At 61.0% G+C, this 13,711-nt stretch overlaps 1 protein-coding gene across 1 annotated transcript in view; it reads right to left on the reverse strand.

Annotated features, from left to right (window-relative positions):
• The window catches only part of CACNA1S (calcium voltage-gated channel subunit alpha1 S), a 63,672-nt gene that overhangs the window by 21,738 nt on the left and 28,223 nt on the right, over positions 1-13,711 (reverse strand). Inside the window, exons 12-24 of the mRNA XM_007456136.1 lie at positions 13,465-13,672; positions 12,445-12,565; positions 12,021-12,135; positions 11,447-11,540; positions 10,689-10,758; positions 6,719-6,851; positions 6,025-6,154; positions 5,034-5,093; positions 3,693-3,799; positions 3,189-3,276; positions 2,821-2,928; positions 704-756; positions 376-522 (exon numbers count right to left, since the gene is read on the reverse strand). Coding sequence (XP_007456198.1) covers positions 376-522; positions 704-756; positions 2,821-2,928; positions 3,189-3,276; positions 3,693-3,799; positions 5,034-5,093; positions 6,025-6,154; positions 6,719-6,851; positions 10,689-10,758; positions 11,447-11,540; positions 12,021-12,135; positions 12,445-12,565; positions 13,465-13,672 — 1,434 coding nt within the window. The remainder of the gene's footprint in view (positions 1-375; positions 523-703; positions 757-2,820; positions 2,929-3,188; positions 3,277-3,692; positions 3,800-5,033; positions 5,094-6,024; positions 6,155-6,718; positions 6,852-10,688; positions 10,759-11,446; positions 11,541-12,020; positions 12,136-12,444; positions 12,566-13,464; positions 13,673-13,711) is intronic.

Genomic DNA, 13,711 nt, shown 5'->3' on the forward strand with positions numbered 1-13,711 from the left:
ATTCTCAAGAGACAAGTGTTGATAGGAAACGAAAGGTTGCTTTATTTCGGAGTCTGGCAACCGGGGGGGGGGGGGGGGGGGGGGGGCCTCTGGACAGTCAGGCGAGCGGGGAGAAGGTGGCGCCCCGCCCAGAAAGGCTGAGCAGGCGGAAGGGGCCAGCCTTCCGTCCTGCACGGGATGAGCTGGCTTCCCCCGGTCACCGGGGCAGAGAGGCCCACACCGTGCCAGCCCTGGTCGGGCTGTCTCTGGAGTGAGCGGTCGGCACCCCAGTCCCGTGCGCACCCTGCGAGAGCCAGGGTGGCTGCCGAGCCCCCGCGGCGCCCGGCGTGCTGCAGGGGCACGGGTGGCTCCCAGGCCCTCCCCGGCCTCACTCACTCAGGCCACCCCTCGAAGGTGGACACCGTGAAGAGTGACATCATGGCCGAGAGCACGTTGTCGAAGTGGAAGCTGTTGTGCGTCCACTGGCGGGGGCGCAGCTCCATCTGCGTGGGGTCCCCATCCTTGTACACGTAGTAGTGGCCCCTGAGGCGGGGAGACGCGGTCACCGCGCTGCGCTCGCGGGCCCCCCTCCGCGTCCTCTGGGCCCCGGATGGTGAGTGTGCGGGAGGAGGGCAGGTCTGGCCCGGGGTCCCCTCCCAAGGTCACTCGAGGAAGGAGCTTCTGTGAGCCTGAGGGGCTCAGCTTCCCAGTGCCCCCTGCGCACCTGCACTCCTCCTCTGTCATCTTGGACAAGTCATTGCAGCTGAAGAATTTCCCCTGCATCCAGGAGGGAGGGAGGGAGGGAGACAGGTTGGCATGGAGACAGGATGGAAAGATGCGGTGGAAGGGAGGAGGGGAGGCAGGGCCTGAGGGCAGCCTAACCGTGGGGGCAGGGCCCCAGGATAGTCTGCACCAGGTCACTGTTCCCTCAGCCACCGCGGGCTCCCCGCCAGGCAGACAGCTGTGAGGCTGGGGGTCAGCTCCTCAGACCGTGAGCTTTGCTGTGCGCCCCAGGCTGGGCCTGAAGGAGCGCAGTGCGGAGCCAGCTTGGCCTCTGCTTCCCGCTCAGGAGCCCCTGCCCCTGGCCGCACCGCTGGGGCTCCCCACCTCCCCCACTTCCTTCTCAGGCCCTGGGGCGGTGCGGGGATGGAGCCCAGCTGGGCCCGGATGACACATCTTCTCTCAAAATTGAGCAGGGGTCCCGGCACGCCCACTCCCCGCAGGCTGAGTAGGGGAGCTCTGTGATCCCCTCTGCTGACTGCAGCCCAAGCAGTTTCTCCTTTGGTTTACGTCACATATTGGGCGCCCAAGGAAGACTTTGTTTCAACAAAAGGAGTTGATTGCTAGGTCTGACTGTGGCTAAATGTTTGAATCCATAGATGCTGGTCCAGGTCCCTCAAAGGTCGGGAGAGGAACATGCCTTGGCCAGGGACACAGGAGCAGCTGAAGGTGCGGCCACCCTGTCCCTGCAGGCTCTTGCCATCCCTACCACCTCCCCCTAATGTCACGGAGCAGAGGGTGAAGGTGAGGCAGGGGACGCTGCTGCCACTGGGCAGGTTTTTGGGCACTTGAAACCAAACGCCCAATCTAGTACAGAAAGCAAATACAGGACGGATACACGTGGCCAGTGCATTACAAATGTGATGTAAATGCCACCTGTACCTGGCGTTTGACTATGATCTGGGCGGGAACGGGGGTCTGTCGATAAGCGACTAACACACACAGGGGCTTGGGGGTGGGGGAGCAGCTGCTCACTCATTCTTTTGGGGAGCGCATCTTGGGGGCCCGGATGGGTGCCAGGGTGAGGATGAGTCCTGCAGAGACTTTGCCCTGAGGGGGTCCCAGGGCCCCCAGGCTGCAGAGGCAGAGGCTGGGGATGGGGCGGGGGACGGCCCTGGCTGGAGCTGTGGGATAGGGCCGAGTGCAGGCCACTGTAAGCACCTGGTTTGGCGGCTAAGCTGTCTCCGTCCAGACACCCCTCCCATCCCTCCAGGACAGAGACCAACAGGACCCAGTCCCCTGCAGGTCCTCTGGGAGCCCCACCCTGATGGCCCTCCCCAAAGCCTGCCCCTGCCCATGGAGAGGGCCTTGTGGGGTTCGCTCCGTGGCCCCCTCAAGCCCTAGCAGAGGCCCAGGCCCAGAGGAAATGCTCCATAAATGTTTGTTGAATGAATGAGTGATTGTAAGATTATGCCATTGTATGTCTGAGAATGACTGAGGTTACATAATCGGGATGGTGCTTTGCGGGTGGGAGCAGAGGGTCATGGAAGGAAGTGTCATGAATGTGGGTGGTGCCTTCAGGTGTCCGTGTCTGTGTCCTGCAGGTGATCTAAGAGCCAGAGGCATCCAGAGGTCGGCCGCACGCACAGAAGACGGCCTGTCAGGCTGATTGCCATGTGGGAACGAATAGCGAGTTCTCCCAGGAAAGTGAGAACAGAAGCGGGGTGGCTCCCAGATGTGAAACGACGGACCCCCACCCGCGGAAGCTTGCGGGAGACACACCTGCTGGCTCAGGGGGTGCGGAGGCTGGGGCGGGCGTGTCCTGGAGGGGGTGGAGAGCATGACAGTGGGCTGGGTGCTGGCAGGCCCAGCAGGTGGGGGCCTTCATACTGGAGAGCCAGCAAGACAGCAGGTGGCCCGCAGAGCCCCGGGGGCCAGGTGGGGCGTCACCTAGGAACCAAACTCAGGCTCTCGACGGCTTAGCCTTACCCCTATGCATTCAGGATATCTGCCTTCACAGTGAGTCTGGGGCTCCCCTCGTTTAGAGGGAAACAGACCGGCTCTTGCCTTGGCCCAAGAGCTGGAACCGGAACTGGGGGAGTGAGGGCAGGAGGGGCTCACCTTGAAGAGCTGGACGCCGATGCAGGCGAACATGAACTGCAGGAGGGTGGTGACCAGGACGATGTTCCCGATGGTGCGGATGGCCACGAACACACACTGCACCACGTGCTGGGGAGGGAGGCCCGGTCGGCACCTCTCCCCATCCCCTTGCCGGCCCGCGCCAGCCAAGGGGCCCCCAGGGCGCAAGCCTAGCTTCCTCCCGGCTTGTTGGGGGCAGAGAGGGGCACATGGGGGCACGGCTGCCCAGCCACACCCCACCCCCATTGGGCAGAGGGGATGGGATGGGCCCGGCAATGGCCGGGCTGACTGTCTGAGTGAGGGCTGGCAGCCCTGTTCTCCCCACCGGGGGTACCGCCGGTCCCTCTCACCTTCAGCCCTTTGGCTCTGTTGATGGCCCGGAGCGGTCGGAGTACCCTCAGCACCCTCAGGATTTTCACCACGGAGATGGTGCTAGACCTGGGGGGCAGCCTGCTCAGCCCTCCGCCTGCCACCAGCTCTCTGCACCCACGCCTGCCTCCCCCAACTCCCCTTAAGCTCCGCCCCAGGATAGAGGCGCCTCCCAGCCCCTGGGCTGGTTTCCTCCAGGGCTGCCCACAGACCCTGTCTCTCCCATCAGACTGGAGCACCCTGGGCACCGGGGCTGTGCTCCCCGTGGGGCTGTGGAGGGGACTCCCTGCTCCTGTCCGCATCCCCCCTGGTCTCCAGCACACGCTCTGCCCACCTAGCCTTGTCACTCAGTCCAGTTGGTGACAACCCAAGGGACACCCCCCCGACCCTGGCCAGTGGTCCCGGGAGACTTTCCCCTTGTGGCTCAGCGCCCACCAACCAACAGCGGCTGGGCTGCCGCTCTGGGGCCCCGGCGCCCCGCTCACTCGAGTCCCATGGAGATGAGGGACACGGCCACCACCAGCAGGTCCAGGATGTTGAAGTGATTACGGCAGAAGGAGCCCTTGTGCAGGAAGGCCCCGTAGGTGGTCATCTGGGGAGAGAGGTGGCGTCCTGGGTGGGGAGGACCCTGGGCACACTCCTTGCTGCGTCCTCAGGGCATTGCCCTGTTCTCTGCACCCGCTTCTGGGAGCACTGACACCTCCCAGGGGCAGCGAGGCCAAGGGAGCCCTGGGTCTCCTTCCTTACCCAGCCACGGGGGCGCCCCGCCCTCTGCTCCGCAGAGTGATTCAATTCTTCCTCTCCCTCCTCCCTGGAAAGCATCCCAGGCATGGCTGGGTCAGGCTGAACAGCCCGTCAAGGACCGAAGACCTTGCCCAGGCACCCACCCCTGCACACGCGCTGTATCTCAGCCCAGAGGGGCCACTTTCTCCTCTCTGAGCACATCCCAAACATCGCTGTACAATGCGTTTGCATTGTTTTGTCCTCCTTGACTGCCCCTGCTCTCTCTCTAATGAAGTCCTGTCCAATTTCAAGGCCTAACTCTAAAGTCAGCACCTCCAGGAAGTCCTCCTGGACCTCAGGGAAGCCACCATCTCCCTCTGATCAATTTCTTTAATAATCGGGGCCCTGAAAGAAAGGACTGTCCTCACTTCATACTGCAGCCGGCTCTGGGCCTGCTCTCCCTTCACGGCTCCCCTCTCCCCTCCTGGTTCATGGGAGTGAAGGCTGGGGTTACGGGTTCCAGTCACAGATCGGAGGTGTCTGCCCCCAGACCCCATCCCCCACCAATGATGGTGTGAACCCAGCGTGTCCACCTTGAAAAGGGGAGGGCAGCGGTGTGCTATGGACAAGGGGTGGGAGGGCCGTGAGAGGGCAGAGCTGCCAGAAACCCGCCCAGGGCGACAGCCATTTCTCTGGGATCCTAGGGGAGGCCTTTCAGTCGCTGGTGACAAAGGTCTGGCAACAGATCACAGTTCCCGGGTCCACGCACTTAGGCTAAAGTTGCGCCTTGGCTGTGGAAGAATGTGCCCAAGGCTTCAGAGACACGCAGGGCGCCCTGCGGAGCCCCACAGGCCGCGGCTTCACTGCCCCTCATGTCTCCACAGCCCCCTGCTTGCCCGCTCGCACCAGCTCATGAGCTGAGACCATTCGGTCTCCTGGGTCCTGTGAGTCTTTCCCTGCTGCTCTCCACCACCTCCTTGCTTTTCCCTCCTCCCTGCAACCCAGCCCCTGTACAGCCTGTGTAAGCAGGAGCCACAGCAGGTCGGCTCCTTGGCCTGAAGATGCTCTTCACCCAAGCTGTCTGTCTCACAGCCTTCACTGACCTTGAGGACAATCTCCACAGTGAAGATAGAGGTGAACACGATGTCAAAATACCCAAGGATCTGGTGACAGGGCAGAGGTCAGTGAGAGGAGCGGCAGAGCAGTGATAGCATCATCATCTTCATCGGCATCGCCACCATCACTATCATCACCACCAGCATCACAACCACCACCATCCCCGTCACCATCCCCACCACCATCCCCATCACCATCCCCGCCACCATCCCCGCCACCATCCCCGCCACCATCCCCGCCACCATCCCCGCCACCATCCCCGCCACCATCCCCGCCACCATCCCCGCCACCATCCCCGCCACCATCCCCGCCACCATCCCCGCCACCATCCCCGCCACCATCCCCGCCACCATCCCCGCCACCATCCCCGCCACCATCCCCGCCACCATCCCCGCCACCATCCCCGCCACCATCCCCGCCACCATCCCCGCCACCATCCCCGCCACCATCCCCGCCACCATCCCCGCCACCATCCCCGCCACCATCCCCGCCACCATCCCCGCCACCATCCCCGCCACCATCCCCGCCACCATCCCCGCCACCATCCCCGCCACCATCCCCGCCACCATCCCCGCCACCATCCCCGCCACCATCCCCGCCACCATTCCCACCACCACCATTACAATCACCGCCACCATCAGTACGGCCAACACCACCAACACCACCATCACCACCATCATCACAACCATCACCATCCGCATCACCATCCCCGCCACCACCATCCCCACCACCACCATCACCATCCCTGCCACCATCCCCACCACCATCACTGCTAACATCCAGCAACAAGAGCCCGTGTAGGCCGAGCGCTGTGACAACACCGCTCAGGTCGGGCAGTCTTGGCCCTCCAGGGATTTAAGCTCTAAGCCACTCTGATGCCTGTAGCCGCACAGAGGACACAGTGAGCTCTGGGCACCAGGGTGAGGTGTGCGGTGACGGAGGCTGGGTGGGGGTGGGTGCCGAGCTGGCTGCCGTCACCTGGTTCCTCACGGACTCAGTCCGGATGGGGTCCTCGGCAGCCAGCGCGGCGCTGCTCAGCAGGATGAAGAGCAGGATGAAGTTGGTGAACCAGGTGGCGTTGACGATGCGGTGGCACAGGACGCGGATCCTGCGGGGGCGGGGCAGGGGCGGGAGGCTGTGACCGGCCTCCGTCGCTGGACCCCTGGCTCCCGGTCAGTGGAGCAGGACAGCCGGCAGCCAGGTGGCCTCTGGCTGCCCCGCAGGGCCCTGTCCCACCTTCTGTTCCTGCAGCCGCAGTCGCATCCCACACAAGCCCTCCCCCAGCACTCCACCCCATCCCATGGCATCCCCACCAAAGCAACAGGGCAGGCCCATCTCCATCCCTGAGGCCGACAGCTGAAACTCCATGGGGACTACAGTCTCTATTTTAAAGGTGTACAATTGTGAGGCCAGGGAGAGCTAGAGCTTATCCCCTTGTCCTGCTCTTGGAAAGGAACCCAGAGATGTGATGCCTCTTAGGAGTGAGTAACTGATAAGGCTTAAAGCATTATTTCTCCCAGAGATTCTGGCACTTTCAACTGGGCACAAGGCCTCAGGCTAAAGGAATGACTTTCTCACGGCGTAACTGTAGGCCCAGGGAGTCAGGAGAGGGGCGCCTTCTCAGGGCAGGAAGCAGCCCTGTCTGAGAGCCCCGCCACCGAGGGGCACCCACTTATTGGTGGGGCTGAGGACAAAGAAGGCGCTGGCTTCTGGGATGGGCACCGCCTTCTCCTTCAGCTGCAGCTCGGCCAGCGGGCGGGGTCGGGGGCTTATCGGGATCTCGGGTTCGTCTTCCTCATCATCTCCTGTGGGGGAGGGGAGAGAGAGGTCGGGGTGTCTTTCCACGTTTCACTGCTCCCCTGGCTCCTGTGCTCTGACCCCAACCGTGAACCCCCAGCAGCCAGCAAGCGACACAGGGCACGAGGGCGCCAGCAGAGTCCAGCCGGGCACCTCCCTTCCTTGCGGCACACGGGGCTGAACTGTCCAGACGACGGTCAGGCTCAGAGCATCCCAGACGTCGGGCCGGAAGCAAAGGTCCGGGAGCCTTGCCTTCGCACCTCCTGTCTCGGGGCTGGACGCACCACCTCGAATGCTCACAAGCTGGGGGTGCCGGCGGGGGGGGCCCTGCTTGGCACGAGGCCAGAGTGCTGGGCCCGGCTCCGCCCCTGACTCTCAAGCCAGGCCGGCTTCTGTCCCTCCCGAGTGTGAGACCCTCAGCTCGTGACATTGACAAGGGGCGGGAGGCCTGTTGAGATAAATGGACTCGGAGCTTCTCTCCTGGGGCCAGGTTCCAAAACCCATCATTCAGGGAGGAACTGCCGGCATGAAAAGAAACCAGGATTCTTTTCTTCCGGGGCAGGTGTAGGGTGGGAGGGGGTGGGAGGCGCTGGGAGGGGGAGAGGGCCCCTCGGGCTCATTTGCTGAGTCTCAGGGCCTTGTGAGAGGGAGCTGTCCCCCCAGGTCCTCAGCCGCGGACTGGGGGCCCTGTGGGAAGTTGGGGTGCCCTTCCCTTTGTCCCCTTGCCCACAGCTGTCCCCTGCTCTCCAGTTCTTCCTGCCAAAGAGCATCCTCACGGGACATCTCCTGCCTCGCCTGGGACCAAGGGCCCCAGAGACACATTTTATGCTTAATCGCAGAGACTGTTAATTCTTAGAACTCGCGTATTTGCTTTCTGTTTCCGCCTTAATTCTGATTTTCTCCGCCCGCGCCCATTGTGTTAACTTTGCTGTGCATATCTTTCATTGTCAGCCATTTCAGATTATTTTTGGAAAGAAGCAAAGTAAACACATTCAGCCCCTTTGGTAAGAATGCTCCTCCGCAGCCCCCCACAGCCCCTACCCCACCTCAGGTCTCCTGGCTTAGCATCTCCCACCTGCACAGTGGCCACTCCCATCTACTAGGAGATGGTTACTAGATGAAGCAGATGAAGTCGAATTATTCTAAAACCCAAATGTCCCTTCTGGCAGGTGTCTGAAGAATTATCATTAGTCTCATCTATACCAGCTCCATCCTCCCTACATTTTACTTGGCAAAATCTTTGCATTTTTTCCTTTCTTCTTTTTTTTTTTTTTTTTTGGATTTCTATAAGGCTTTTTTTCTCAGTTTTAATATTTTTTTATTAAAGTGTAGTTGATTTACAATGTTGTGTTAATTTCTGCTGTACAGCAAAGTCATTCAGTTACATATATATATACATTCTATCTTTTTTATATTCTTCCATTATGCTTTATCACAGGATATTGATGAATGAATAAAGAAGATGTGATACACACAGACACACACACACACACACACACACACACAATGGAATACTACTCAGCCGTAGAAAAGAACACAATAATGCCATTTGCAGCAACATGGATACAACTAGAGATTACCATGCTAAGTGAAGTAAGTCAGAAAGAGAAAGACAAACACCATATGATACCACTTATCTGTGGAATCTAAAATATGACACAAATGAACCCACCTATGAAACAGAAACAGAATCACAGACATAGAAAACAGACTGGTGGTTGCCAAGGGGGAGGGGGTTGGGGGAGGGATGGAGTGGGAGTTTGAGGTTAGCAGATGTAAGCTTTTATATACAGAATAGATAAACAACAAGATTCTACTGCATAACACAGGGAACTATATTCAGTGTCCTATGATAACCCTTCATTCTATCTATTGATTGCCTATCTGGTGCCAGACACTGCTATTTGGAGCACAAAGGGTCCCGCTGGAGCTTAGAGTCGCTGGCGCAAACAGATGCTAATCAGCTGATTCCACAAATAGACATGAAATTGCACCAGTGACCCAGAGCTGGAAGGACCCAGGAGTGAGCTAAGAGAGATCGCCAGCTCTTGGGCACCAGCCTCTCCCAGGTGGCCTTTTAACCTTAACCAGCTTGGGAGCTCCTTCCAAGTGTTCCCTCCTTGGCACCGACAAAGAGGGCTTCTGCTGCAGCCACAGGCTGTTTGCACCTACGAGGCGTGTGTAGTGCCTTCGTGGCTGTGCACTATGCATCCCCCTCCCCTCCACCCTGGTCTGGAGGGGCTGGAACAGAAGCCATGTGTGCCCATCTCCTGCACCACACGGGCGGCTACACACCGCTCTGTGAGCTATTCTGTGTGGCTGGAGGGGCTGGAACAGAAGCCGTGTGTGCCCATCTCCTGCACCACACGGGTGGCTACACCCCGCTCTGAGCTATTCTGTGTGGCTGGAGGGGCTGGAACAGAAGCCGTGTGTGCCCATCTCCTGCACCACACGGGCGGCTACACCCGCCTTGTGAGTTATTCTGTGTGGCTGGAGGGGCTGGAACAGAAGTCGTGTGTACCCATGTCCTGCACCACACGGGCGGCTACACCCCACTCTGTGAGCTATTCTGTGTGGCTGGAGGGGCTGGAACAGAAGCCATGTATGCCCATCTCCTGCACCACATGGGCAGTTACAGCCCCCTTGTGAGCTATTCTGTGTGGCTGGAGGGGCTGGAACAGAAGTCGTGTGTGCCCATCTCCTGCACCACACGGGTGGCTACACCCGCCTTGTGAGTTATTCTGTGTGGCTGGAGGGGCTGGAACAGAAGCCGTGTGTGCCCATCTCCTGCACCACACGGCGGCTACACCCCCCCTTGTGAGCTATTCTGTGTGGCTGGAGGGGCTGGAACAGAAGTCGTGTGTGCCCATCTCCTGCACCACACGGGTGGCTACACCCGCCTTGTGAGTTATTCTGTGTGGCTGGAGGGGCTGGAACAGAAGCCGTGTGTGCCCATCTCCTGCACCACACGGCGGCTACACCCCCCCTTGTGAGCTATTCTGTGTGGCTGGAGGGGCTGGAACAGAAGTCGTGTGTGCCCATCTCCTGCACCACACGGGTGGCTACACCCGCCTTGTGAGTTATTCTGTGTGGCTGGAGGGGCTGGAACAGAAGTCGTGTGTGCCCATCTCCTGCACCCCCCGGGTGGCTACACCCCGCTCTGAGCTATTCTGTGTGGCTGGAGGGGCTGGAACAGAAGTCGTGTGTGCCCATCTCCTGCACCCCCCGGGTGGCTACACCCCGCTCTGAGCTATTCTGTGTGGCTGGAGGGGCTGGAACAGAAGTCGTGTGTGCCCATCTCCTGCACCACACGGGTGGCTACACCCGCCTTGTGAGTTATTCTGTGTGGCTGGAGGGGCTGGAACAGAAGTCGTGTGTACCCATGTCCTGCACCACACGGGCGGCTACACCCCGCTCTGTGAGCTATTCTGTGTGGCTGGAGGGGCTGGAACAGAAGCCGTGTGTGCCCATCTCCTGCACCACACGGGCGGCTACACCCCGCTCTGTGAGCTATTCTGTGTGGCTGGAGGGGCTGGAACAGAAGCCGTGTGTGCCCACGAGTCTCTGGACTCCTTGAAAACCAGGTCCTTAGCCCTGAAGCACACAGCCAGTACTCAGTAAATACTGGCTGAATTAATTGAAAATAAAATGTGTACACTTTCCCACTGTGTGTATCGTAGGGAGAGGCAGGCTGGCAGACGGCTCACTTGCAATACAAGGTGCACAAGGGATGTCTGAGTCCTGATCTCCTCATGGATGGGTCCAGGTAGGGGACACACAGGAGAGATTTCGTCCCTGGGGAGAAGTCACCCCAGCACACCTGCCCCGGGTCCCAGGACTCTCACCTGGGAAGTCGGCTGACGGGTAGGGGTCCTTCACCTCATTGACATTGGATTCAAACTCATCGATCTTCAGCTGGAGGAAGGAACACGATGAAGGTGAAAACCCAAGCTGTGGTTCCCACCTAATGAACATTGACTGGAGGGCCGTGTAGGTGTCAGCTCACCAAAGCCTCCCTATGGCTCGGGGCGGGGTGAGGCAGTGGGTGCTATTATGGTCATTCCCGTCTTACAAAGGAGAAGCCAGGCGCAAAAAGGTCAGCCAGGCTGCCCAAGCTACCAGGACCCCAGCCTGTCTGAGCCTGAGCCCCTCACCCCTGCTTAGTTCTCGAGAAGACAGAGGACTGCCCCAGGCCAGGACCCCTGCTTTGGGGCCCAGTTCCTGCCCCTCTGAGCTCTGCTTCCTTGGCACCAGGAAGGCTGAGCAGGGCCAGGCTGACAGGCGAGGCAGGGCTAGAAACGGGGTGGGGGGGGGCTGGTCTGGGCGGCTCTGAGGGGAGGGGGACACCCTGACTGGGGTGGAAAGCTGGGACTCAAAGGAAGTCTGGTTCCTGGATCGGGGCGTCTGTGTCCTCAGTACCAAGGATTCCGTGAGACAGAGCTGCCCTCACCTGGCTGGTGCCCTCAGCTGGCTGATACCCAGGCAGACAGCCCCTCTCCTGCCTCCCCCTGCCCCCCAGCATCCTAAGGCACCAGGCAAACAGGGGACTTTCAGAGGCCTCTCCCCGTGCGGCCTCTGAGAGCGCCCCCCATGAAGGGCTAACCTTGGCCGTGGTGGGGATACCCTCCCCCTTGGGTTTCTGCTCCAGCTTCTTGGCCACCATCGACTTCTCTTCCTCTGACTTGTCTGGAAGCCCCCTGGGTTGGAAAACCAAGAAAGCCCAAAGTCGAGGACCAACTGGAAGGCTCTGGGGGACGCGCCCAGCCTGAGGACACTGCAGGCTGACCCCGCGCCCACGGGCCGGGCGCATCGTGTCCTCCCTCTGCAATGAGGGAACAGGACAGGTGTCCACCCGTGGCCGGGCAAACCCAGGGGCCGTTGGCCGGTCCCAGGGGAGGGTTCCAGGCCGCAGATGGTTAAACGGCAAACTCACAGTTGCCTGAGGCTCAGCAGAGGGAAGGGACCCCCTCCAGGAAGTGTGGTGACAGGGCGGAGGCCCAGCCTGCCTGGCTCTGCCCTCGGGGTCCCGCCTGCCGACTGGCCTGCAGTCCTGCCCCGGGGACACCTCAGAGACTTGGCCAGCGGCCGCAGTGGTTTGGCCTCTGCTCCCCAGGGAGCCCCTTGCCCGGAGCTGGCAGAGCCCTGCAGGTCCCTCCCGCTGGGTGCGCCCCGCTCACCTGGACATCTTCCTGCGCCTCCGCTCCTCGGCCTTGGCCTTCTGGGCCGACGTCAGGCTCTCCGCCTCCGCCAGGTTGTCTACCGCGATGGCCAGGAAGACGTTGAGCAGTATGTCTGGGGTGGCCCACTAAGGAGCTCGGTTGGTGGGGAGGGACGCCCGGGGGGCGGAACCTGCCTCCTCCCGTGCTCCAGGCTCCCCGTCTTTCTGGGGCTGATTCCTCCCACCTGTCACCGGTCACCCTGTGTTTCTCTAACCTCCTGCTGGAAGGAAGTGTCCTACAGCTACACCCACACTGCCACCGGCTGTGTCCCACCTCCCCACCCCCAGGAACTCCCCAGCAGCAGGCCTGGGCACCTTGACCCCGCTTTACGCCCAAGCCCCCTCCCCAGGCCCTTTTCTGTGCCCTGCGTCTGGGCGGATACAGTTGCCGCAGACGAACAGAATGATGAAATAGATGCAGACGAGCACCCCGGGGTAGGTCGGGCCGCCGTAGGCCATGATCCCGTCGTACATCACAGAGTTCCAGTCCTCAGCTGTCAGCACCTGGCAGGGGAGGAAGGGTGGGCGACGCAGAGTGACTCGAGGGTCTTCTCTGGGGACTGCGCTGTCCAAAAGTCCCCTTCCAACTCTGCCCCCAGACGGGTCCTCTCTCTTCATCCGGGGTGAAGTCCCTGCCCTCCTGAACCTCTCCCGGGGGTCGAAGACCTCATCGTTGGCTCTTCGGGGCCAAGGAGCTTGATTGTGGCATCAAGGCTTCCACGAGCTCTGTTCCTAAGGCCCAGGCTTAGCTGTGCTGCCCACACTGGACCCCCTGCCTTTCCAGCCCCCAGAAAGAGTGCGAAATGTCAGGTGCCTTGAAAGATAGGATGCCCGACCAGCCGGTGGGGTGAATGGAAGAACGAGCGTGACACCGGGTGTAGGGCCGGCCGGTTGTCACAACTGCCCTTCCCATTGGCAACACCGAGGTGGCGTCCCCTGAGTACTGGCCTGACAGAGAGGAGCGTGTGTCTGCTCTGCGCTCAGGCAGCTCGTTCTGGAGGCCGGCCAGGGCTTTAGTGAGCGGTGGCTGAGGCATATCCCCACAGTGGGAAGTGGTTTGTGTTCCTCTGGGGCTTTTGCAGCCTTGGGGAGGGACAGCCCACCTCGTCTGACCTTGTGCTCAGAGATTCTAGTAGCACGTGGGAGAGAAAGCTCCCTGCCCGCCCAACTCCTTCACTCATTAACCGCTGCCCTACTGTGGGCCGGGGCTCTGCTGGGCTAAGGGACGAAGACACACAGGACACACTGGGCACAGTGCCCAGCCTCCAGAGCATGGAGGAGACAGACAGGCAACTGTGGCCTGGAGGGGATGCGGGGGCCCGGAGGGTGACGTCGGATCAGGGAAGGCTTCCTGGAGGAGGTGATGCCCGATCTCCAGCGGCAGGCAGCGGGCTTTAGCCTACCTGGAAGACGGTGATGAGGGCCTGCGGGAAGTTGTCGAAGTTGCTGCGCCGCACCACCGTGTCCTCAAAGTCGTACCTGCCCCCGAAGAGCTGCATGCCCAGGAGGGCGAAGATGACGACGAACAGGGACAGCAGCAGCAGCAGGGACGCGATGCAGTGGATGGAGTTCAGCAGCGAGGCCACCAGGTTGCTCAGGGACGTCCAGTACCTGGAGGAGACAGGCGGCCCCCCCCGCCGGCGTCCCTGC

This window comes from Lipotes vexillifer, unplaced genomic scaffold (genome assembly GCF_000442215.2).
Source record: "Lipotes vexillifer unplaced genomic scaffold, Lipotes_vexillifer_v1.1 scaffold1201, whole genome shotgun sequence".
NCBI lineage: Eukaryota > Metazoa > Chordata > Mammalia > Artiodactyla > Lipotidae > Lipotes > Lipotes vexillifer.